Below are 22,511 nucleotides of genomic sequence, written 5' to 3'. Positions count from 1 at the left end.
TTTTCATGATCGCTCTTTTTCTCCAAGTACTCTAAAGCACACAACTCACAAGCCTTACCACCAGTATTAGGGTATGTTGTGCGCGTAGGAGACCGTAATTGTAGCTGAGCTGGCGAGGTTGTTGACAGGGCCGAGACGGCCCGGAAGAGTATCTGGGGTGGGGGGGTACTGCGGGCAAATGAGATGACCCTTGAATACCGGCGGAAGCATGTGCAATTTGTAGCTCACTGCATCCATCACTACCCTCATTAGGATTACCGCGTCGTTGCAAGCTATTGCTCTATCTGCTTACTATACACGGAAGCGCACCTGCCCAGGGTCTCTCACTCGCCATCCCACTATGCGGCGAGCTGCTAGTGTGCCAAAAACAAACATAACCCCATAAAAAAAGGTATTAAACGGCATCCATACCATCCACCCAGCAGACTCCGCCCCAGATGTGTGATGCCAACACTCCCTCCGCCGTAACCCAGCTAACGTGCATGCATGACCTGCTGACCTGCTCTATGACCGTGGCCTGCATCCCGCTACTTGCTCCCGTCTCTCTGCTGTCGCATCTTAGAAGCTCATCGAAATGCCCAATTTCCCTCTCTAATCCCTCAGCAAGCGCATGGCCCCCCAGCTTGCGTGTTTGCCCCTTCGGGGGCTAGGCTGACGCCGGGTCGCTGACCTGGCCGGGCGTGCCTCGGTCCGACCTGATCAAGCGGCAACTTCTTAGCGATGGCGGTAAAAAGCTCCTGCACATTCTCGGCTGTCTTTGCCGACGTTTCGAAGAAGAGAAGACCGGCCTCTTTTGCGTAGGCTTCGGCGTCGGCCGTCTCGATTGCTCGCTTGTCGGGCTGCTCCGTCACCAAATCCAGCTTGTTTCCGGCGAGTGCGATGATGATGTTCTCGTTGGCCTGCCTCTGTAGCTCCTTGACCCACGACTTCGCCTTGTCGAGTGATGTCTAATCCAGTTAGCGACATGATGGAAACGAGGTAAAAACATGACGTACGGCTTGGGTGATGTCATAGACTACAACTGCGCAGTTGGCATTCCTGTAGTACATGGGCGCAAGCGACTTGTACCGCTCTTGGCCCGCCGTGTCCCAAATTTCGAACTTGACTGTCGTGTTCTCGTCGAGCGAGATGGTCTGTGTTAGGAAGGCGGCGCCGATAGTTGATTCCCGATATGAGTCGAATTGATCCTAGCGTCCGTCAGTCCCCGAGCTCGCCGTGGGCGCAAAGAAATCGGCTTACCTTGACGAATCGCAGCACGATGGAGCTCTTTCCCACGGCAGATTCACCTACATCGAGTAAGCATGGTATATCTTCCGGGCGGTACGCGCCGTCTCACCTAGCAGCACCAGCTTAAACTGAGCGAAGCGGTTGTTCATGCCGCGCGCGCCGGGGGGTCCACGAGTCGCCATGTTGGTTGTGGTTTATAGGAGAGCGGCCAACGTCAAAGCTAACTGAAACGGTGTTGTTGGATTCGGCTACGGGAGCTCGGCTCTGAAAGAACCGGAAGGGTTGTCGCGGGGGAACAAAGGTCGATTGTACGGCCGATGTATAGAAGTGTCGTCGTGGATAAAAGCCGCGATGAAATGGTCAGCCGTTCAGAAGGTGCGGTTGATCGCGGGTGTCGAGGGGAACCACGGGACCAAGGTTGAATGGTTCGTCGAATAGAGCTGGTTGGAGGTTGTTGAGCGCAGCCTGGGCCTGGCCACTCGCCTGTCACTGGTCAGCGGCAGTGCACACGTCAGGCCTAGGATAGTGAAGGCAGCCGGGCTGGTCAAATTGTCCGTGCACTGGGCACTTCCACGTGATGCAACGGCGACCTGGTTACGTACCCCTGTGGCAGTCCAATCCCGCACCAACCGGCGCCGGCAGCCAGAAGCGCCGTCTTCAGCCGCCAAGACTGGGAGGACCTGGCCAGATGGAACCTTGGAAGCTGTGCCGATCTGGCAACACATGCCACGCCTGTTGTTGGCAGCCAAGAATGTCAGCTTCGAGGCATTGAGGGATGGGATTGAAACGGCCAATTCTAGAATCTCCAACACAAATTGTACAAAGTTGACGGAAACATTTGACAGTTTCTATTTTATGCCCACTCACCTGCACCACACGGGATGCAAATAACTCGTCCAAACCCCTGAGTCTGTCCTCTCGCCGCCAACATCGTTGGCCGTCGCAACCATGGCTCTCCCCTTCCGCGACATCAACGTGCAAACCGCATCCGACTCGTACATCTTTTCCTCGCCCTCGAGCCCCAATGCGCCCGCCCTCACCATCGACCGCCCGACAGGCGACATCCGGCTCAGCGATGCATCCCTCCTCGCCGGGAAGCGCGTCTCCCGCGTCACCAGCATCTCGGGTATCCTAGGCATGATCCGGTTGCGGCTGGGTACGTTGACGATAGTTCACGCTGGGATGTGGTTGGGATGCTAACAGGGCGCTAACTGTTCAGACAAGTACATCATCGTCATCACCAAGGCCCAGCCCGTGGGCCGTCTGCGCGGACACATGGTGTACAAGGTTGTCTCGACCGAGCTGCTCCCCCTACGCGAGCGACAAGTACACGACCCCGATGAGGACCGCTTCCTCGCCCTACTCAAGACCTTCATCAAGTCCGGTCCTATGTACTTCTCGTACGCGATCGATCTCACCAACAGCTTCCAACGCCAGGCCCAGCAGGATGCCGAGCGCCCCCTCTGGAAGCGCGCCGACGACCGTTTCTTCTGGAACCGCTTCGTCCAAACCGATCTGATCGACTTCCGCAACCAGGGCGGCCGCGGCCAGCCGGCGCCCCAGCCCGGTATCGATCCCTACATCCTGCCCGTCATGTTCGGCATGCTCGAGATCCACCCGACGACATTCAAGGGCACCCCCATGACGATAGCTCTCATCACCCGGCGGTCTCGCAACCGGGCAGGCACCCGCTACTTCACTCGTGGTCTCGACGACCAGGGCAATGCCGCCAACTACAACGAGACGGAACAAATATTGATTCTTAACGACAGCACGGCAGGACTCGGCGGCTTTGCGGGCAGCGCCGGGCCGGGCGTGCAGCGCAACGTCTCGGGCGAAGGCAAGGATATGCAAATCTTGTCGTACGTCCAGACTCGCGGCAGTATCCCAGCCTACTGGGCCGAGGTCAACGTGCTCAAGTACACGCCGAAGCTGCAGCTCCGCGCTATCGAGGCGGCGCTGCCGGCTGCGAGCACCCATTTCGACGAGCAAATCCGCATCTACGGCGACAACTACTTGGTCAACCTGGTCAACCAAAAGGGCCGCGAGAAGCCCATGAAGGAGGCCTACGAGCAGATGGTTGACATGCTCGTGTCGAACCCGCAAGAGCGCGTGCAGGGCGACCAGCGCACCGACGAGAAGTTCCACACCATCGAGACGGGCGGCGGCCCGCAGCGCTCGCCCTTCGACCGGCTGCACTACATCTACTTCGACTTCCACGCCGAGACCAAGGGCATGCAGATGCACCGGGCGCAGCTGCTCATCGACCGCATGCGCGAGGCGCTCGTGGCGCAGCAATACTTCCGCGCCGCCGACATGCCCGGCAGCCGCATCGACGGCCGGCTCGAGGTGCGCAGCCTGCAGACGAGCGTGGTGCGGTCCAACTGCATGGACTGCCTCGACCGCACCAACGTCGTGCAGAGCATGCTGGCGCGCTGGACGCTGGACCGCATGTTCATCGACCTGGGCCTGCTGCCGCGCGGCGCGCGCTTCGCCGACGAGGACGACGCCTTCGAGCTGATGTTCCGCAACATGTGGGCTGACAACGCCGACGTCGTCTCCAACGCGTACTCGGGCACGGGTGCCATGAAGACGGACCTGACCCGCCTCGGCAAGCGCACCAAGGGCGGCGCCCTGCAGGACGGCAACGTCGCCGTCACCCGCTACTGGAAGAACAACTTCCTCGACGGCCCGCGCCAGGATGCCTTTGACTTGTTCCTCGGCGCCTACCAGGTGCCCGCCGGCGGCATCGGGTCGGGCTTCATCTTTGCCGACCGCCGCCCGGTGTGGATCCAGAGCGTGCCGTACATCGCCGCCTTTGGCTTCTTTTTCATCTTGGTGGCCACGTACACCCCCCGCCTCCCCGACTCGGCCGTCTGGCCTCTGCGGCTGTTCACCATCTTCTGGGTTGTCGTCACGTTGTGGAGCGTACATTTCATCTTCAGCAACGGCATGCTCTATGTAAGCTCCCCCTCCTCTAACCCCCCAACGCCCCAGTATTCCCGACCTAGCAGAGCAATGTACTGACCGCTCACGCTCGCGTAGGTCAACTGGCCCAAACTAAACCCGCGCCCCTGGGCGACAGAGGGATACCACGAGACCATCACCCGGGTGCGCAAGGACAAGCTGCTGGGCCCGCTGGTTGCGCGGCACGAGCGCGGGTTGAGCACGGCGCGGTATATCAATGCCGAGGAGGGCAAAAAGAGGATCGAGTAGCCTGGTTGGTTCTTTTGGTGGTGCGTGTGGTTGTTGGCTCCTTTTCTGGATTTGGTGTCTTCTGAAAGTGTCGTTACCTATGGTGTGTTAGTAGTTAGTGCCTGTAGGGCTGGGTTAGAGTAGAGCGATGTTGGGCTCGAACTTGACTTGGAATTGTTTTAATACAGTGGTTTTGGTGGTCGGTTGGACCACGTTTCGCGTAACCACCTAGTTCCTTGTCTTGTCGGTAGTTGTCTAGATGACACTGAGAGAGAGCCTCAACCCAACACGTTAGAACATCCACCCAAAGTCAACCATCATATCTCTCAGGTGAAGACATAGTTCAAGGCTGAATTACCAAGTCTGGCTGGCATAAATATTACAAAAGTAAGTACACGTCTGGGTATCGCGCTTCGGCTTCTCAACAATGCTCCCCTGAATCCCAAAACAAAGAGGTCGCTCCCGCTCATGACCAGGCCATGCAAACCGGCTACCCCTAGAAAATCACAAAAGAAAACAAAAACCACAACAATGCAAAACATAATAAACAACCACCTCCACCTCCACCTCCATCTACAACCACAACAACCACCTCACCCCCCTGACAACCCCCTTCCCGACCCCCAACCCCACCCTCGCAATCATCACCAAAAACCACACATACCACATACACCCAACCAGCACCCACTCCACCAACAACCACCCCACCCTCCGAATCCACCTGAACCGCCTCCTCCGCCTCCGCAACATCTTCTCCATCGCATCCAGCACGCCCTTCACCTTCAGCCGCTGCCCCACCACCAAATCATGATTAGCGGCATCAGCATCGTCGATGGCCGCCTGCGCGAGGTCGGTCAGCTCGTGCGCGACCTTGGCGCGCAGGGCCTCGACGCGGTGGAGGAGGGCGGGGGCGGTGGAGGAGAGGAATTGGGAGGAGAGGGTTTGTAGGTCGGAGGTGGAGGACTGGATGGAAGCGGCGAGGGTGCGTGCTGCGATGGGGTAGGCTTCGGTTTGGGCGAGCGGGGTGGTGAGGAGGCGGTGGGAGGTGGCGGGGTCGGGGGCGAGTTGGGCGATTGAGGTCCAGGTGAGGGTGGTGGGGGGGTTGGTGACGGTGGTGGTGACGGTGGTGGTTGGGACGATGGTTGGGGCGATGGTTGGAGAGGGGAGGAGCTTGCGCGCTTTGGCGCGGCGGTCCATTTCCGTGGCATGGATGCCCGCGCTGAGGAGGAGCGCGCGGAGGCGGGCGATTTCGCGCTTGGAAACCACAGTCGGGCCGGACGTTGTGTGGCGATCGGCGATAGACCACTGCCGGTTGGTGGATATGGTGGAACGGTGAGGCAAGGCGAGTGCCGCGTCATGGCGGATGGAGGCGGCTCGGGTGTCGTCCGGTCCGATTTGCGACTCTGTGTCGGTCTCGACAGGTGCTTGGTTGCGGACTTGAACCGGGGGCGGCGAGGTACTTGGGGATGCGTTCTGCACATCGATCCTCGGTGGCTTGAGCAAGTCGAATCTCGAAGACCGTCGGCTAATAGGCCGCACTGACGGGTACTGGAGTTGACTCTGGGAAGAAGACTCGTAGTTGTTGAGCAGAGGAGGGTCCAGCAGGGTATTTACGTCGTGCGCCGAGCGGCTGCGGCTATGCCGGGGCCCGCGCGATCTGCCCCGAGACTCGACCTCAGAGTCGTCGGACGAAGTGCTGGAGAAGTCGTCGCCCTCTTTCCGCCATATCATATCGCTAACCTTGGAAACGCCGCTGCGCAGCACGGTATCGATGCGCGGGCCGCGGAGCAGCGATCGAAAGCTTATCCCGCCATCATCCCCACGTAGCTTGGCACCACTGAGACTTTTATGTGACCGATGGCCCAGTATCCGCTCGCCGATCGGACTCCTCGAGGGCCTCCGCTGCGGTGACGAGACGCCGCTCCCAGTCGGCTCGGGGGCCCCGACCCAAGGGTCTTGCGGGGCCAGAGTCACACCGTCCTCTCCTAAATGATGGGCATCCGTGTTGCGTTCCTTGCTGCGTTCACGGAAGATGCTCTTGACCCTCGTGAGTGGGTTACGGTGAGGTGATCCCGCTCTACTAGACATGGGAGACAAATCCATCCCAAGCGCTGGCACCAGGCCGACGTCAGGGGTCGGCCGTAGGTTTGGCGAGTTTGGCTGAGACGTATCGTCGTCAACCGAGAAGCGCCTACTCGTCGGGACCTCTAAGCTAGCTCGCCCGGTGTGTGATGGCGGTGACCTTGGCAACGGGTGCAGCCTCGGTTTGAGACCCTTGGTTTCCGTCTCGCTCAGCTCTGCGCGGGACTCCGCGCGGCGGTGTCCACTGGCGCTCGGCTCTCGCTCTGGGGTCATCGGTGCGAACTTCATACGTTTCGCCTCGTGGTCATAGAGCGGGTGCAATTCGGCCTCTCGCTGCTCACGGGCAATCATTTCCTCCATCTGCTTCTCCAAGACAGACCTAACGGTGTTAGGAGGAATACCGCTCTTCGCCCGCCGTCGGCGATCGCTGTCCGTGTCGGATGATTCAGATGCCGAACCCCGGTGAAGGCGGAGCAGGTCACGGTTAGTGAATGAGCTGGTATGCCGGTGATGTGAGCCCTTTAGCGCCCTGAACTTCTGCTGAGCTCGGTCCCTCGCCGCCATGAGTACATGCTCGTGCTCATGCTTTGGTAGCGGGTCCGGAGTCCCCTTCTCGCCGGGAGTATTAGCTTCTAGCGAAACCTTGGCCAAGCCTGGTGTTGCTAGACGGGGCGTCTCATCGCGAGACATCGGCCTAGGTGCCTCGGGGGCTTGGGGGAAGACGCGCCTCCAATGGCGGTCTTCAACCAGCCTCTTGTTATCATCAAGTTCGAGCCATTGTACGTCTGCCAACATGTCTGCCGGGTCGATCACCCAGTCAACGCGGGGCCGCTTAGGCTTCGTCGTGGCCGCCGCCCTCGCGTTCGCCGGCGGCGGCGAAGCTTGCAAGTCAGCCGTCTGCGCACTTGTGAACAGAGGCAGGCTAGGATTTCCAGGTTGACGAGCTTGCCCGGTGGCCACCCACTTGGCCACGTCGTCGACCCACTCGGAAACTTTCATGACATCCGTAAAGCCCTGCTCCTCACCGTCAATAGTGCGCCTCTCGCGAGCTCGCACCTTCCGATTCCGTATGTACTGGAGCGGGTTATAAGGCCGTCCAATCTTTGCCTCTGACTCGTTTGTTGTCGTCCTAGACACCGGGGCCGAGCCGTTTGGCGTGGCTGGAGGTGTGGCAGTCCAGGGTCGCGCTGTCCGCTCAGGTTCTAGTGGGGGAACCAACTCGAGGACCCGGCGATACTGTGCCATGAGGTCCAGATATTCCTTTGCTTTTTGGGCTCGCGCGAGAGTAGAAGTCGAGAAATGATAGCGATAACTTGTCCCGGGGTCAAATGCAGGTTGCAAAGGGGTGAAAACCCTCCCAATACCGACCCTCGGCGACCGGTCGGGCTTGGGCGACACTGTCCTGGATATTTTCCGCTGTTGCTGAAGGTGATACCTGAGGCTCCCTCCATGCGCATTGTCTGGGAGGGGCGCCAGCCTCGGCGGGGTGGGCTGCGAGACGTTCCTGCGCGAAGCGAGCCGTCTTGACTCGCTCAGATTCAACGCCATGCTGACGATCTGGGCCGACTCCACGTCCAGCTGTGTGGCGCTCGCCCCGGGAGAAGAGCCGACAATAGTATCGCCTGTCAATGAGCTCCGGTTTGTGACGGTTGTCGAACCCGACTCCTCTTCGGTAAGGCCGCTCGGTCTAGGCACGCCAGCCGGCCCCTGTGTATTGTTCGAGGCGGCCCCCGACACCGGCTCCTGACCATGCTGAGAGTCTATCAAGGTCTGTTGGTCAAAGGACCTCCGCTGCCACCTATCCGGTGTGTACGCATCCGGGTCGCGACGGCGGCTAGAGTTGTGACGGGTCAAAGGGTCAACAAGGAGGAAACCGCCGCTGGATCGATGCTTGTGGGCGCGATGGACGCCCGAGAGGCGATTTTCGGCATGGTTACGGTTGGCGCGGTGTGGACGGGCGGTCTGGCCGTGTGGTTCTACGTCGGCAACTGATGGGCCTGAAGCGCTCAAGAAGGCAGTACTATCTCGAGTGTCGGCGTCGCGGTACGGAGAATTGGATAGTCGTGCCGCCCGCTGCGGGTGAAGATTGGGGGGTGGGCTGGCATCTTGGTCCGTCATGGCGCCCGTCGATGCGTCGTGGTGCGCCGCAGGAACTGGTCGACGGGACTTGGACTGCTACCAGTAATTGTCGCTAGGTTCGATGCATCGTTACGGGGTGCTGGTAGCTTAGGCGGTTCGCAGGGCGAGGGAACCATGTGAAAGCCGACGTCAGGAGGCGGTCGTTGGGTGTTCCCATTCGCCGAGATCCGTTGGTTTGAACATTCCAAGTTTGGTCTGCAGGGGACCAGTCCCTGCGAATTTCGGCACGGCAGTCGGTGAGCAGGCTCGGCAGGGTCCAAGAACAGGTAGAGCACCTGACTGGAGGGAGGCCAACCATACCCACTGTTACCCGCCAGCAGGCGGGGTGTTTCTGGTATCAGTGCTCAAAGCCTGGTCTGGAACTAACCCTTCAACTCAATCCAAACGTCGAGCCAAATAGCTACGAAAATCAGACTACAATGGTAGAGATGCAAACAGGTGATGCTGCGCATTGCATGCTGACGGTTATGCAATCCATAAATCCTCAAAAACAATCTCAAGACCGGAAACGGCATCGTCAAACTTCAAACAACTTGGAATAAAAAGCGGCCGCTGCGGTCAAGCTATTGGCCGCCCGATCGAAGCATAAGCCGCTGAGTGATGTAAATAATTCTCTTCGAGTACCAATTATGTACTAGCAATGCGAGAACATGCGCGCCCAAACCCTTGGGTGGCCATCAACAAATGCAATACCGTAACCGTTCGCCACCTGAGTACCTCTACCCCCTAACCAATATGCCCATACCGATTCAAATGCCCAAACACACCGAAACCAAACCCCGCCTTTAAAAAACAGTCACGGCGCTCACCCAACCATTCTTCAACACCTCAAACACCAGTCCCGGAAACCCATAAAGCGTCGTGGTCGAGTCCTCCCCGCGGCCCTTTCCCACGCCGGGGTTCGTTGCCCCGCCTTCCTCCCACCCCCCCAGCAACTCACAGCTGCTCCCCGGGCTGTCCCCCCATCCGCGGTTGAGCACCATCCCCCGCTGTTTCTGCCGAGCGTCGGCCTCAGACGCGTAGACAGACTTCCACTCTTCCCGAAGCCGCTCTTCCACCTCTCCGAAGGGAGTCTCCGAGTTTGTAACGCCGCCCGCGTTGGGCGAGGAGAGGTAGCCAATCTCCCAGCGGCAGCGGCGGTGACGGTTGAACGGGTAGGAGCCTGGAACGTTTCCGTGAAGGATTACTTTTATAGCGACCAGGCGGTCCGCGGTGGTAGAAGCAAAGCCCAGTTGAGGGACATCGTCTTTCCCCTCCTGTGATGGCGGCGGTCGGGAGGGCGTGACGGGCGTCGAGATGAGCACATCGAAGCCGAGGTAGAAATAGTTATAAAAACACTCTCCGGACACGTTGGCGACGATGTCGTCCTCGACTGCCTCGTCGTTGGAGTCGTATTCATCTGACGCGGGGAGCGAGGACTGGTCGGTGTCTGTCAGGTCATCCTGCCGCTTCATATCGCTGCCGCTGGGGCCAGCCACGGGGTTGCTGGTGGCCCGCAGTTTGTGGATATACATCCTCTGATCGCTCTTGCGGTAAATGGCGTCTGGCGGCCCCAGCTCAGCCACCAGCTGTTGTGGAGTTGTCTCGCCGAGCATGATCCAGAAGGAATTGTTGGTCCACTTCCGAAAAACCTGTAGCTTGCCGCCTCCGTAAATCTTCACCAACGAAACTTCATCCGGACTCGTCTCCTTGCCCTTAGCAAGCGGGGCGAACGTCTTGATGCTGGGTAGTATCTCTGTCCACATTGTGCCGCGGGCTTGGACCCACGAGTCGCCGCTAAACACGGCCATAGAGGTCGGGATGGCGGTTGAATGTAGCAGGGACACAACATCCTTGGACGGCGAGTATTCCTTTTTCTTCATGGAAAACGTGAAGGCCACGCCAGGGTATGACAGCACGTACATCTCGACAGACGGCAGGTATTCTCCATCATATGTAGGCCCCAAAAACCGCTGGTAAATGTGACGGAACGTTGGCCCGGGTGTGGCATCGGCCGGCGGCGCGTCTTCCGTGGTGGGCCGTACGAGATCCCGCTCCTTGTCGTTGGTCGGCTTGAGAAAGATGTGATTCTTGGTAAAATCAAGCACCTCGATCAGCCGCAGCCGCTGCTCGGGACCGTCGAAGCGCAACCGCATTCCGTTCGCTGGGAGCCTGACGATGACGGGCTCCTTCACCGGGTCGGCCGCGGTGTACATGAGGTCAAGCTTCGGGAACCGCTGGGGTTCGGCCTTGAGGCGGGTCAAGACATCGTGTAGCGAGGCCCCGAGTACTAGAAAGCCCAGAGCCCGGCCAGGGTGGAGCTGGGCCGAGAAGAGCGACGACATGACAGGTATTTATTTGTCGGAGACGCTCGTGGTGTAAACTATCCCAATTTCTGGGGTGCGATCCGACGGTGTGAGGGCAGGTTCCAGGTCCGACAGAAGAGGAAATCGGTCGAGAACAAGGTCGTGTATAATGATGTTCCTACGCGGTAGAGAGCCGAGTAGTATTAACTGAAGCTAATAGGCGGTTCAAGTATTATGGAGAAGTTGGCATTTGGAAATTGTTAAGTCGAGTTGAAATGGGACGTGTTCAACACTGTCCGGGGCTTTGGGAACCCGTGATCGTGGCAGGCGGTCGCCGGGGACGTCATCCGGCACTGGCGACCGATGGAGGGGCAGGTGGGGGCTCCAAGCTGCCTGGTTTGTCTTGGCATAAACCGGAAATGGCATGTGGAGCAAGCGTTGCTACGGCAATGGCACCCCAGTTTGTGCGTGTTTGTGTGCGTCGCGCCTGTCGCACCCTTGCAATCCCCACTCAGACCACGGCAAGCACCACTTGCATTTTGCCCATGACAGCGAAGACCAGCCCACACACTTCGATATCCCCTGTCTGCGGAACGAGGCACGACGCGCCCCCAATTTGATTTTTGGATGTTCTTCTCGAATTTCACTGCCGCGTTTTAATCCCCCAGAATACTCCGGCCCAGTCATCATCACAACCTACGCGACCCGCTCCCGATGGAGCGCAGAAACACATCAATGGCGCCGCCGTCTCGGCTAGGCCCCGGGCGCCCGAGCCTGCGTCCCGGCGTACGAACCACAGGAGCAGGCTCGTCGAGGCTAGGAGCAGGGCGGCACGCGCCAACCTCGCGCCTGGCGCGGGCGGCATCACCAGCGGACTCGGTTATGTCGGTGGCAACATCAGCCACGACAGGTGCCAAGCGCAAGGAGCGCGACTTTGACCCCGACGATGGGGAGGCTACAAACATCAATGTTGTCGTGAGGTGTCGTGGGAGGAACGATCGGGAAGTTAAAGAGAACAGTGCTGTGGTGGTACGGACTGAGGCGACCAAAGGGAAGCTGATCCAGCTTTCAATGGGGCCAAACTCGGTCAGCGACAAGACGTATAACTTTGACCGCGCCTTTTCGCAGGCCGCAGACCAGAATATGGTTTTTGAGGAGGTGGTAAAGCCAGTCCTAGACGAGGTAAGCAAGAGGCAATCCGGACCGCAATCAAACTCACGCTGACGCCGGCAGATGCTCTCGGGCTATAACTGCACCATCTTTGCCTACGGACAAACTGGCACCGGCAAAACATACACAATGTCCGGCGACCTAACCGAGACCATGGGCATGCTGTCCGATAATGCCGGAATTATCCCTCGGGTACTCCAAGCCCTGTTCAAGAAGCTCGAGCTTGACGAGCAAGAAAACTCGGTCCGATGCTCGTTTATCGAGCTGTACAACGAGGAGCTGCGGGATCTCCTTTCGTCCGACGACAGCGCGAAGCTCAAGATCTACGACGATACATCAAGGAAGGGCCACTCTACGACAATGGTGCAAGGAATGGAGGAGAGGTACATCCTGAACGCCGGTGACGGCCTCAAGTGGCTCCGAGAAGGCAGCATCAAGAGGCAGGTAGCGGCCACAAAGTGCAACGACCTGAGCAGCAGAAGTCATACCGTCTTCACGATAACGGTATATGCGAAACAAAAGACTGAGAACGGGGAGGACTTCCTCATGCTGGGCAAGCTGAACCTGGTCGATCTGGCTGGTAGTGAAAACATCCAACGATCGGGGGCGGAGAACAAGCGCGCGGCTGAGGCAGGGCTGATCAACAAGAGCTTGCTCACCCTAGGACGGGTCATCAATGCCTTGGTTGACCGCAGCCCTCACATTCCGTACCGAGAGTCAAAACTCACCCGACTGCTGCAAGACTCGCTAGGCGGCAGGACAAAGACGTGCATCATCGCGACGATATCCCCGGCCAAGAGCAACCTCGAGGAGACCATCTCAACACTAGACTATGCCTTCCGGGCCAAGAACATCCGCAACAAGCCGCAGCTGAATGCGCTGACTAACAAGAAGACGCTTCTGCGGGATTTCACCATTGAAATCGAGCGGCTCAAGGCCGAATTAATTGCGACTCGCCAGCGCAATGGTGTCTACTTGTCGAACGACATGTACGAGGAGCTGACAGTGCAAAACGAATCCCGGCGCATCTTGACGGAGGAGCAAGCGGCCAAGATCGAGACTCTCGAGACGAATCTAAAAAACAAACTGCAGGAACTCTTGTCGGTGACGTCAAACTTTATGGGGCTTAAGAAGGAGCACGAAGAGACAGTGGCTCAGTTTGACGAGGCCAAGGAGGTGCTGGAGCAGACCGAGATCGTGCTCACAGCCACCAGGAAGGCACTCGCCGAGGAAACACAGCTCCGCAAAGCCCACCAGGCGACGGAAGAGCAGCTGGCGCTCCTTGGGGGCGATCTCCTCAGCACGCTCGAGAGGACGGTTGGCGACATCAGCAGCCTGCGCGCGAAGAACAGGCGCAAGTCAGACCTACACAACCTTAACCGGAGCACGTGGAACATGTCGCAGGCGCACGTCGCGGATATCACCGAGCTCGTGGAGGGCCGTATCGAAGAGTTCCGGCAAGGCCAGGAGGAGCATATCTCCCACGTCTCACAGCGGATGCAACTTTTCGTCAAGAACGAGCTGGAAAAGCTGTCGTCAACCCAGACCTTCCTCGACGAGAACCTGACGCAATTTGCCGAGTCAAGGACGCAGCTCGCCGCGCAACAGGAACGGTCGAAAGAGGAGATGGACACCGTGCTGGAAGAGATCCAGGTGGTTCGGGACAACGTAAAACAGCGCGTGGGCGAGAGTCTCCAGGCCATTGCTGCGGCCGCCGAGCGAATCGCTGGGGACGTGTTGAGCGAGCTGGGCACATTTCACAGCCAGCTGCACACGTCATACAGCTCGTTGGGGAAGGACTGCAAGTCGGTGTTTGAGGAACTGCTGCGGCACATCCGCGCGCAGAAGGCCGAGTCGGACAGACTCAAACATGAGCTGGAGGAGGCGAGCCATGCCATCGTCGAGTCGAACGAGTCGGTCTCGACAAGGATACAGGAGGTTCTAGACGAGGAGCGGGCACAGGCAGCATTGGAGCGGCAGGCCCTTCTTTCGCAAATGACGAGACTCATCAACTCGCAGGCCGAGCTTCAAGAGTCTCGCCTAGCTGACAAGGCCGCTCTCGTCCAGGACAGCATCGCGGAATCCAACAAAACCTTCCAGGGCAGCGTTTCAGAGTACTCGGCGGGGATGAACGCGTGGAGCGAGAGAGACAACAAGGTGCTCGAAGAGGTAACCACCTCTAGGGACGCGCTGAAGACCAGGCTCAAGGATGACTGGACAGTAAGTCAAAACCAACGCTTCACAGTAGGCGCCGCTAACAATACCAGGTCGCAAGCAAGCACAGCACCTCGATCCAAACCACCACCAAGTCAGTCCACGCCGAGACGGTGCGGGTAGTGGAGGAGCAGATCCAAGATCTCGATGTGCAGATGCAGGATCTCGACGACTTTGTATCGCGCGCCAAGTCGCACAACGCGAATCACCACGAGCGGCACAACGAGTCAGTACAGGGCCTGAACACGACGGTGGAGCAGTCCTTCGGCAACATATCCGGCCATTTCAAGGAAACGTTCGGCAGGGTGCAAACCCTCGGCGAGGAGATGAAGGCCGACGCGGAGACACTCGAGAACGCCCTCGAGCCTCTCGACGAAAACATCTGCCAACCCCTATCCGAACTCCGAGACAGCGTCCAAAAGACCGAGCTGGCCGAGTACGAGCCGACAGGCGAGAGCCCCGAAAAGACCAAATACGACTACCCCACCGAGCTGCCTCGCACCGACGCGCACGAACTCCTTCTCGCCGCCATGCGCGAGTCGCCCACCCGCATCAGCAGCAGCAGCAACAACAACAGCCCCTACCCGCCAAGCACCATCGTCCTCCCGGACATCAACCTCACCCCGGTGCGCTCCCCAACCCGCCCAACCACCTCGGACAGCCACCACTCGGAGGGCCTGCGCGAGGTCGACCCTAACCTGGCCTCGGCTACGAAGCCTACCGCGGGGGGCGCCGTCATGCTGTTTGAGACTGCGGCGAACATGCTCTCCCCGTCGCCCGGTGCGGCTGGCGGCGGTGGTGGCGGCGATATTGCTACGCCGCTGCCGCTGCTTAAGCCGACGACCAACGCGAGGGCTAGGGCGTCTCGGCTGGCGAAGCGGGTGGGGGGGATGGGCGCGGTGGCGGAGGGGGCGGAGAACTTGCCGCCGCCGGCGATGAGGAGCTCGACTAGGAGGAAGAGTCCGCGGTTGCGTTAGTTGGTTTGGTGGGGTGGGTTGTGTTGGTTGGGTTGGGTGTGGGGTGATGGTTAGGGGGCGGAGTCAATCTTTATATACTGGGTTTGTTTTGTTTTGTCTGGGCTGGTCTGGGCTGGAGTTGGTGTGTTGGTGTATGCTTGCTGTCAGACTACGATGACTACCTCAGTTGTGTGTTGACTGCGGGGGGGGGGGGGTAAATAGGAGGCGTTTTTGGCTGGCTGGCAGGCAGTTGTTTTAGGTTGTAGGGTTACTGAGCACCGATACCCCGTGCGGTTCGCGTTGGTTGGTCTTTCAATTCAGAGCACTGTTATGATGGTATGGCATGATATGTTTTTGTCGTTAGTATGTACGTGCAGTTTTTCCGTGCATGATGTCAATCACTACCTTACCTCCTTGGAGTGAGGCAGTTGACAGAGCTGTCTGTCTGTCGACTTTGGGCAGCCCACTCCCATTTCCAACCGCACCACCAAATTCACCATACAGAAAAAATAAAAAGTGAAGCCCTGGACCAGGACTGTTGATGATATTTGACAAGGGTGAGATTCGAACTCACGCCCCTTTCGAGACCACGGATTTTCTCGGATGAGAAGGGAGATTAAGGGTGGACCTTAACGTGGCGCCTTAGACCGCTCGGCCACCTTGCCTTTGGAATTGTTTTGTGAAGGGCCGGTTTCGGGGGAGGGCTTTTGGATCGTGGGTTTGTGGGTGGTGGGTGGAGTGGAGGTGCGAGGTGGGATCCACAGGCACGGCGGTTAGGGGCTGGCGGTCGGGGTTGGGGTTGGGGTTGAGGGTGGGATTTCGAGGCAAGGAGTGAGGTGATGCAATCAATACCTCCATTTGTATGTACTTCTTAAAGTTGATATCAATCGAGGATGTGCAATGTAAGTTTCCAGTTACTACAAGGCGCGCCCTTTGCACAGGACACTCCCCCTGCCTCCAATTGCGGGGCAAAGGATATGGTTACATGACAGGAGATCTACAAACCTCAACACTAGGTCGCCGGTACGAATTGGGCAGGTACCTACCGGTGCACGGTATGGCATTGGCGGGGTTTGAGATAGCTGATTCGACCACCAGCGTGTGCTCTATGGAGGGGTGACGGCAGGGCATCGGATCCGTCGTATTTAGAACGTCATCTGTAAGGTGTATAAGTCAATAAGTGAAAACGACATCAACTTCTCAGTCAGACTCATTCATACCACCCCTCATCACACTTTGCCATTATCGCAAGCAAGTCCAGTCTCCAAGCATCACATCCCAACCCATCATCATACCATCACCATCACCACCACACCTACCCCCACCACAACCATGACCACCCACCCCGACCTCACCGCCTTCCGCGCCCTCTCCTTCGACTGCTACGGCACACTAATCGACTGGGAAACCGGCCTGGCCAGCTCCCTCTCCCCCCTCACCACCTCCCTACCCCCCCAACACCCCTGGCACACCAACCCCTCCCTCGCCGTCGCCCGCTTCGACCACCACTCCAACCACCTCTCCGCCACCCAGCCCACCCTCACCTACGACGCCAACCTGGCCGAAGCCGCCCGCCTCCTCGCCGCCGAGGCGCGCGAGGTGGGTGAGGTGGGCGACGCGTCGGCAGCAGAAACGCAGCAGTTCGCTGCGGACGTGGCCGCGGGCCCGGGGCGCTGGCCCGCTTTTCCGGACACGGTCGACGGTCTGCGCCGGCTGCGGCGCTTCTACAAGCTGGTGATTCTGAGTAATGTGGATGAGGCGAATATTGGGCGGGCCGTGGTGGAGGACGGGCCGCTGGGTGGGGTGGGAGGGTTTGATGCGGTGTACACGGCCGAGGCGATCGGGAGTTATAAGCCGAGTTTGGCGAATTTTGGGTATTTGTTTGAGGAGGTGAGGCGGGAGTTTGGGGTGGTCAAGGAGGAGGGAGGGCTGTTGCATGTGGCGAGGAGTTTGCCGGTGGATCATGTGCCGGCGAAGGAGCTTGGGTTGAGGAGCGTGTGGATTGCGAGGGGCGGGGAGAGGCCTGAGGGGTATGGGGTGGGAGGGGATTATGAGAAGTTGAGGGCGGAGGGAAAGCTGGGGTTCGAGTGGGTGTTCCAGACGATAGGGGAGTTTGCGGATGAGGTGGAGAGACAGTTTGCTGAGAAGGAGGCGCGCGAGAAGAAGTGAGCGTGCTTCGTGCTTCATGTGTATTCGATCTCTCTGGTCGGCGTCATCTAAAAAACGCTGAATCAAGCTCCTCGGATTCCGCCCTAGCCTTCTTGCGCGACCTAAGCGGGCGCTGCTGTATGTCCTCTCCTCGCCACCCCTTCCTCATCTTGATCGGCTGGAGGAACCCGTCCACGTGCACACCGCCGTCCATTTCATCCGCGCTGTCCTCCTCGTCGTCCGTAAACGCCGCCGCCCGCTTGCCGTGTACCTCCCTGAGATGTCGAGACAAGTTTATCCGCTTTGTAAACCCCTCGATGGCCCGGGGGCAATGGTTATAGGGGCAGAAGTGAGCAATTGCAGGCGTGCCCGACCGACTACGACGTGCAGGTGGGGGCTCTTGTTCCGTGGACAAAAGCTCTGCGTCGGCGGGTAGCTGATTCCCGTGCTTCCTCTTGATGTGTCTATCGACGTTTCTCCTCCTTGCAAACGGCCTGGTGGCTCTATCGCAGTCTGGATAAGGACAAACCAACGCTGCTGGTGTGCCCGACCTTTCCTGGCGGCTAACCGGCGCCTCAGGCTCTAGCTCAGGTGACGATGAGCCAACCGGTTTCACACTCGATTGGCGACTAATTGTCCGGAGCTGCGCCAACTCCTCCCCAGAGTCATCGTCGTCATCTGAGGATAGAGGGAGAGATCCGCCGGGGACATACCGCATAGTCTCCGCACCAGCCTTACCGGACGTAGCAGACTGCTCATGCAGCGTATGTATCGTCATCCCCTCCCCAAACAGCGTCGAGCATCGCTGGGTGGCACGAGCGATGACCGTCGGTGAGAAGCCAGCCAGGGCAGCAGCACCCAGCACGCTTCGCCAGTTACGCAGGCCCCATCTTGCGAGCAGCTTCTCCCTGTTGGCCTCGAGTGAGGTGCTGGAGCTTTTAGATCTTGCTGATCCCGAACTTGCCCGCGAAGAAGCCTTTGAGGCTACTGATGCTGAGCGCCGTCCCCTGCCAATACTGTTGCTCCTGCTCCGACCGCGGCCCGCCTCTCCCCCCGATTCTCCCCCAGACTCTCCTTCCGAGGAGAATGTTGGTAGTTTCTTCTTGTTTTCTCTTGCCACCCTGATCAACATCTCCTGCTCTGTTTCCCCTTCCCGGGGGACAAGCACCTTCCTAGGTCGGCCCCCCCCTCGCGACTTCGGCCGCACCCGAGGCGCTTTTTCCACCAGGCCCTCTGCGTCTGTCTCGTCCTCGTCACTAGCAGAAGACTCAGACATGTTGCCAAGACCAGCCATACGCTGATTGTGTAGGACCATGAGGGTGTCGTCAAGCCTTGACATGATCCGCCGCGTAGCCGGCCGAAGCAGCGCATACGAACGTTCATCGTCAGCCGATACGACGGGCGTAAACGTCGGTGACATGGGGCGCCGCTGGTGCCAGGGCGTTCTGCGCGGCTCGTCTGTCTCCTCGTCCTGGTCGGTCGTCTCCCCAATATCCGACACGTCCGTCTCGCCCTCTGTCGTAGCATCGCCCATCTCAATAGACTGTACCACCTGCTCTTCATTCACTCGCGGACCCTGCAAGTCCCTCTTCCGAAACCTCTCCTTTGCATACCGCAAGATAGTAGCCGAGATCTCGTCCTCCAAATCACACCCCGCAAACGGCCGCCCCTGCTCCCGCCGAAACGTAAACGGGTCATTCACATCCGCCGTGCGCGGCAGCAGCCCATCACCAGGCACCTCATCAGCCCTCATCGGCCACGCAGTCCACGCCTTCCCCGGCTCCCATCCCTCACCCCCCTTCCAACCAACCCCCTCCCCATCCCCATCCCCACCATCCCCCCCATTCCTCCCCTCCCCAACACCCCCCTGCCCACTCCGAGTCTGACCATCCTCAACATCCGGCCCAACCCTCAACCCCCTCCGCACCGCAAACGCATTATACAAATGCACCGCCAGATCCTCTTTCCGCGCATTTTCCAGCGCCAGCCACGTGCGCCGGTCCCGCTCGGTCCAGGTCTTCCAGGTCGACGGGTGGCCGCGCCAGCGGTTGGGGCGCGTTTCGTGGAGGCGGTCGGAGTCGGAGGCTGAGTCGGAGGGGGAGGTGGAGGGTGAGTCGGTGTTGGTGTTGGTGTCGGTGTTGGGGTTGGTGTTGGTGTTGGTGTTGGGGTTGCGGTTGGAGGCGGCGGGGTTGGTGTTGGTGGGGGGGTTGTTGTATGGTGAGGGGGGGTATGAGTATGGGGATGAGTCTGGTTTGGTGTCTGTCTTGAAGCTTGATTCTGAGTCTAGTTCGGAGTCGGGCTTGAGGTCGGGTTCGAATTCTGGTTGGAAGTCTAGTTCTGAGTCCGGTTCGGATCCTGGTTCGGGTTTTATGTAGGGATCTGGGGAGGTTGAATCGCGTGGTGGTTGGTGCATGTTGATGGCGGCGTTGGTTTTGATGGCCCCGGTATTGTTTTATATGTGTCGCTTTCGGAGGAGCGTTGGATCATTGAATGAATGAGTGAAAATTGGGGTTGATGGAGTTGAGTGTTGGATCAAATTAATGGAACATGAGAGTTAGATAAAAAGGTTCGCCGACGCAGGATTTGTTTGGACAGTCCATTTATGTGAAAATTGATGTGGCAGATTTCCTCTACCGTGTTGAAATGTTAGTTTATGAGTTCCAAATGCAAGATAACAATTGTAGAGTGCGGATTGAAGAAACAGTACCCAGTTATTGCACATACGAGACTTTGGTTGTGAAGAACAAAAGTTGAGAGTGAGTGAGCGTAGATTGCAGCAAGGCAAGAACCTCCCACACAACCCTAACCCAGTATTCCCAAGGATTAATCGCCGACACCTTCATCAAAGTAGGCACCTATACTTGGGTTCTGTTAGATGACCTGGGCTCTGTTATTTATAGATATGGTAAATGCTGCACCGAGCTTCTAAGGTGTGGCGGCGTCGGGTGTACAGATCACCGCGAGGAACACTTCGATGGTACAGGTATCATTATATTAATCCAACCCAAAAAAACACTACGCTTTCTTCTCCTTCTCCAGCCGCCTCCGCTTCTGCCGCAGCTTCTGGTCTTCCGCACTCTTCTTCTTGTTCGTGTATTGCATCTGCTCAAACAGCTTGCGCTTCTTCTTGCTCAGCATACCCTTGGCCCGCTCCAGGTCCTCGGCCTCGCTCTTCTTTTTCCTCTCAAGCGCCTTCTTGGCCTCCAGCTTCGCCTTGGTCTTGGCGTCCACCTTCTTGTCGCCCTTCACCGACTTGCCTGAGATCTCAGCCTCGAGCTCGCGCTGCCGCTGCAACGTGGCCGACTCCTCCTCGTCCTCGGAGCCCTCCTCCTCTTCGGACCCAGAGACCCCGTCGAATTCCTCCCCATCCTCCTCCTCGTCGTCTTCGTCCGAGGCGACGTCCATGTCATTCTCGACGTCGGATTCCTCGCCCGCCTCTTCGTTGGCATCTTCCAACTCGGCGTCGATCGCCTCGCCTTCTGATTGCTGCTCCTCCAGAGGGATGGTGGGGTCGTACTGCCCTTGTGTGGGCTTGACGAAGGGGCTGAGATGCGGCGGGAGCGCCGCGCCAGGGCCATACAGCTCGGGGCTCTTGAGCTCCTCGTCGTTGACGCTATCCCACACCCATTGCGGCTGCACGTACAGACGCCCGGGGTACCGGTGGTTGGGCCCGACCTTCTGCGACGTCTGGTTGTCCTCGCCGTCACCCTCCTCATTCATGGTAGCCTGGACGACCGGCCTGTCGACGATCTGATGTGTGATGGACGGGTCCGACTCGTCGGTTGTGAAAGAGCCCTCGCCGAGAACGGAGTCCCAGCCTATCCTCTTGCAGCCAAACGCGCGGAGGATGAATTCCAGAGACTGCCGCGGGGTTTCACGGGACAGGAAGAATGTGAGCCCGGAAAACAACTGCGCCGGGTCGCTGCTACTGTACGACGGCTGGGGAAGAACATCGCCGCCGGGGGCGACAGGCTCAAACTTGTCAATGGCATCGCTAGGCTTCTCTTCGCCCTCGACATCATCGGTAGGACCCTCCTCAGCCGCCTTATCGTCCGACTCAACCCTTAGCTGTTGCACAATCTTGTCCACCTCGGCCTGGACCTTGGGATCGGGGCCGTGCTCCGCCTCGCCATTCGTAATGGCCTTGGTGTCATCGTTTGTCGCAATGTTGACGCCCTCGAGCGCAAAGGCGCCAAGCTCAGCACCCTGGTCATCCTTGAGCTGGTCGAACTTGGGCGGGTACTTGAGGCCGACGGCCGTGTACAGACGGTAGTTGACAAATCCGAGGAGCGTCATATAAAACTCGACAAAGGTCCCCATGATGCGGAAATCGACGTCCCCGACGACCCTTTGGTTAAACTTGTACGGCACCAGCCACAAAATGTCCTCGCCCTGGATGCTGGCCTGGTAGTATATCCCCTTGATCGACAGGAATGATTTGCGGAGGCTGTGCGAGGTGATGAGGTAGTGCTCGAACTCAAGGCAAAGGCGCTCGCAGCGGGCGATCATCTTGGCCGGCACGGCAGTCGTGGACGGGAGGTTGGCAAACAAGAACAGCATCGACAGGCAGTCGTCCAGGTCGCGCAGGGCGTCGATGAAGGTTGGGTAGCGCTCGCGGATGACATGGTTGAGCGTGTAGCGCGGCTTGCCCGTTTTGTCGGGGCGGGCGGCATTGCGCTCGAGCCGGGCAGCGTCGCCGACGTCACCGCGGCCGAGGGCGCGCGAGATCTTCTTCTCGAGAACCTTTTGGTCGCGGAACTTCTGCAGCAGCGGCTCGTGCAGGAGATACTGGATGTCCTTGGTGTAGTAAAAGGTGGTCGAGGCGGTGGCCGACTTAGACACCTTCTTGCGACTCCGGGGCTCGCGCGGGTAGATGCCTTTCCAGATGCACAGCTTGCGGAAGTCGGGCAGGCTGAGTTGCAGTTTCTTAACCGCTTGCGTGCGGGTAATGTAATTCTTGGCCTGGCCGGATTGGCCCTTCTTCTTAAGTTTGCCCATTTTGTCAATTGGTTGTGTTGATGGGCGGCGGAATCTGTCGCTCGACCCTCTGCAAGAAGATCTTCCTGGGTACCTAGCGGGGGCCATCGCCGAACTT

At 58.7% G+C, this 22,511-nt stretch overlaps 8 protein-coding genes and 1 non-coding gene across 9 annotated transcripts; 3 read left to right on the top strand and 6 right to left on the bottom strand.

The window, feature by feature from the left end:
* Positions 1–205: 205 nt before the first annotated feature.
* F5144DRAFT_558781 (ras family-domain-containing protein) lies at positions 206–1,781 on the bottom strand. The gene is made up of 4 exons (XM_066788101.1): positions 1,337–1,781; positions 1,240–1,286; positions 996–1,187; positions 206–947 (listed from the first exon to the last, which is right to left on the bottom strand). Exons 1-4 carry the CDS (start codon positions 1,407–1,409, stop codon positions 600–602), a joined length of 660 nt encoding a protein of 219 aa, XP_066649506.1. The 5' UTR covers positions 1,410–1,781; the 3' UTR covers positions 206–599.
* Positions 1,782–1,942: 161 nt separating this feature from the next.
* F5144DRAFT_626150 (SacI homology domain-containing protein) lies at positions 1,943–4,745 on the top strand. Its single transcript, XM_066792250.1, has 3 exons — positions 1,943–2,383; positions 2,447–4,188; positions 4,273–4,745. The coding sequence occupies exons 1-3, from the start codon at positions 2,176–2,178 to the stop codon at positions 4,441–4,443; spliced, it is 2,121 nt and encodes a 706-aa protein (XP_066649505.1). The 5' UTR covers positions 1,943–2,175; the 3' UTR covers positions 4,444–4,745.
* On the bottom strand, positions 4,714–8,052 carry F5144DRAFT_480927 (uncharacterized protein; the record flags this gene model as incomplete). The annotated part of the gene is made up of 2 exons (XM_066785256.1): positions 4,714–4,747; positions 5,090–8,052. The coding sequence occupies 2 exons, from the start codon at positions 8,050–8,052 to the stop codon at positions 4,714–4,716; spliced, it is 2,997 nt and encodes a 998-aa protein (XP_066649504.1).
* A 945-nt stretch (positions 8,053–8,997) lies between these two features.
* On the bottom strand, positions 8,998–11,271 carry F5144DRAFT_558777 (uncharacterized protein). Its single transcript, XM_066788100.1, has one exon. It carries the CDS (start codon positions 10,965–10,967, stop codon positions 9,429–9,431), a length of 1,539 nt encoding a protein of 512 aa, XP_066649503.1. The 5' UTR covers positions 10,968–11,271; the 3' UTR covers positions 8,998–9,428.
* Positions 11,272–11,445: 174 nt separating this feature from the next.
* F5144DRAFT_80280 (P-loop containing nucleoside triphosphate hydrolase protein) lies at positions 11,446–15,710 on the top strand. Its single transcript, XM_066793434.1, has 3 exons — positions 11,446–12,110; positions 12,162–14,318; positions 14,366–15,710. The coding sequence occupies exons 1-3, from the start codon at positions 11,643–11,645 to the stop codon at positions 15,287–15,289; spliced, it is 3,549 nt and encodes a 1,182-aa protein (XP_066649502.1). The 5' UTR covers positions 11,446–11,642; the 3' UTR covers positions 15,290–15,710.
* Positions 15,711–15,817: 107 nt separating this feature from the next.
* On the bottom strand, positions 15,818–15,933 carry F5144DRAFT_t17. The gene has a single exon. It is a non-coding gene; the product is annotated as a tRNA-Leu (tRNA).
* Positions 15,934–16,494: 561 nt separating this feature from the next.
* Positions 16,495–17,459, top strand: F5144DRAFT_80277 (Haloacid dehalogenase-like hydrolase-domain-containing protein). The gene has a single exon (XM_066793433.1). It carries the CDS (start codon positions 16,601–16,603, stop codon positions 17,435–17,437), a length of 837 nt encoding a protein of 278 aa, XP_066649501.1. The 5' UTR covers positions 16,495–16,600; the 3' UTR covers positions 17,438–17,459.
* Positions 17,460–17,495: 36 nt separating this feature from the next.
* On the bottom strand, positions 17,496–20,153 carry F5144DRAFT_638898 (uncharacterized protein; the record flags this gene model as incomplete). The annotated part of the gene is made up of 2 exons (XM_066792700.1): positions 19,278–20,153; positions 17,496–19,214 (listed from the first exon to the last, which is right to left on the bottom strand). Coding segments are annotated over exons 1-2 (2,271 nt in total), but the record flags the coding sequence as incomplete, so codon positions are not given.
* Positions 20,154–20,284: 131 nt separating this feature from the next.
* On the bottom strand, positions 20,285–22,482 carry F5144DRAFT_558772 (Pescadillo N-terminus-domain-containing protein). Its single transcript, XM_066788099.1, has one exon. The coding sequence runs from the start codon at positions 22,412–22,414 to the stop codon at positions 20,432–20,434; it is 1,983 nt and encodes a 660-aa protein (XP_066649499.1). The 5' UTR covers positions 22,415–22,482; the 3' UTR covers positions 20,285–20,431.
* Between the last annotated feature and the right edge of the window lie 29 nt (positions 22,483–22,511).

The sequence above is a fragment of the Chaetomium tenue genome (genome assembly GCF_020726465.1).
Source record: "Chaetomium tenue strain MPI-SDFR-AT-0079 chromosome Unknown F5144scaffold_1, whole genome shotgun sequence".
In the NCBI taxonomy this organism is placed as follows: Eukaryota; Fungi; Ascomycota; class Sordariomycetes; order Sordariales; family Chaetomiaceae; genus Chaetomium; species Chaetomium tenue.
Note: the sequence above shows the minus strand (reverse complement) of the source record. Positions and strands in the feature narration are given on the sequence as shown.

Coding starts and splice junctions, on each gene's coding strand:
- F5144DRAFT_558781 (XM_066788101.1), bottom strand. CDS start 1,409: ATGGCGACTCGTGGACCCCCCGGCGCGCGCGGCATGAACAACCGCTTC. Junction 1,188..1,239: donor TCGTGCTGCGATTCGTCAAG/GTAAGCCGATTT, acceptor GACGGACGCTAG/GATCAATTCGACTCATATCG. Junction 948..995: donor TCTATGACATCACCCAAGCC/GTACGTCATGTT, acceptor TAACTGGATTAG/ACATCACTCGACAAGGCGAA.
- F5144DRAFT_626150 (XM_066792250.1), top strand. CDS start 2,176: ATGGCTCTCCCCTTCCGCGACATCAACGTGCAAACCGCATCCGACTCG. Junction 2,384..2,446: donor CATGATCCGGTTGCGGCTGG/GTACGTTGACGA, acceptor CTAACTGTTCAG/ACAAGTACATCATCGTCATC. Junction 4,189..4,272: donor TCAGCAACGGCATGCTCTAT/GTAAGCTCCCCC, acceptor ACGCTCGCGTAG/GTCAACTGGCCCAAACTAAA.
- F5144DRAFT_558777 (XM_066788100.1), bottom strand. CDS start 10,967: ATGTCGTCGCTCTTCTCGGCCCAGCTCCACCCTGGCCGGGCTCTGGGC.
- F5144DRAFT_80280 (XM_066793434.1), top strand. CDS start 11,643: ATGGAGCGCAGAAACACATCAATGGCGCCGCCGTCTCGGCTAGGCCCC. Junction 12,111..12,161: donor TAAAGCCAGTCCTAGACGAG/GTAAGCAAGAGG, acceptor TGACGCCGGCAG/ATGCTCTCGGGCTATAACTG. Junction 14,319..14,365: donor GGCTCAAGGATGACTGGACA/GTAAGTCAAAAC, acceptor TAACAATACCAG/GTCGCAAGCAAGCACAGCAC.
- F5144DRAFT_80277 (XM_066793433.1), top strand. CDS start 16,601: ATGACCACCCACCCCGACCTCACCGCCTTCCGCGCCCTCTCCTTCGAC.
- F5144DRAFT_558772 (XM_066788099.1), bottom strand. CDS start 22,414: ATGGGCAAACTTAAGAAGAAGGGCCAATCCGGCCAGGCCAAGAATTAC.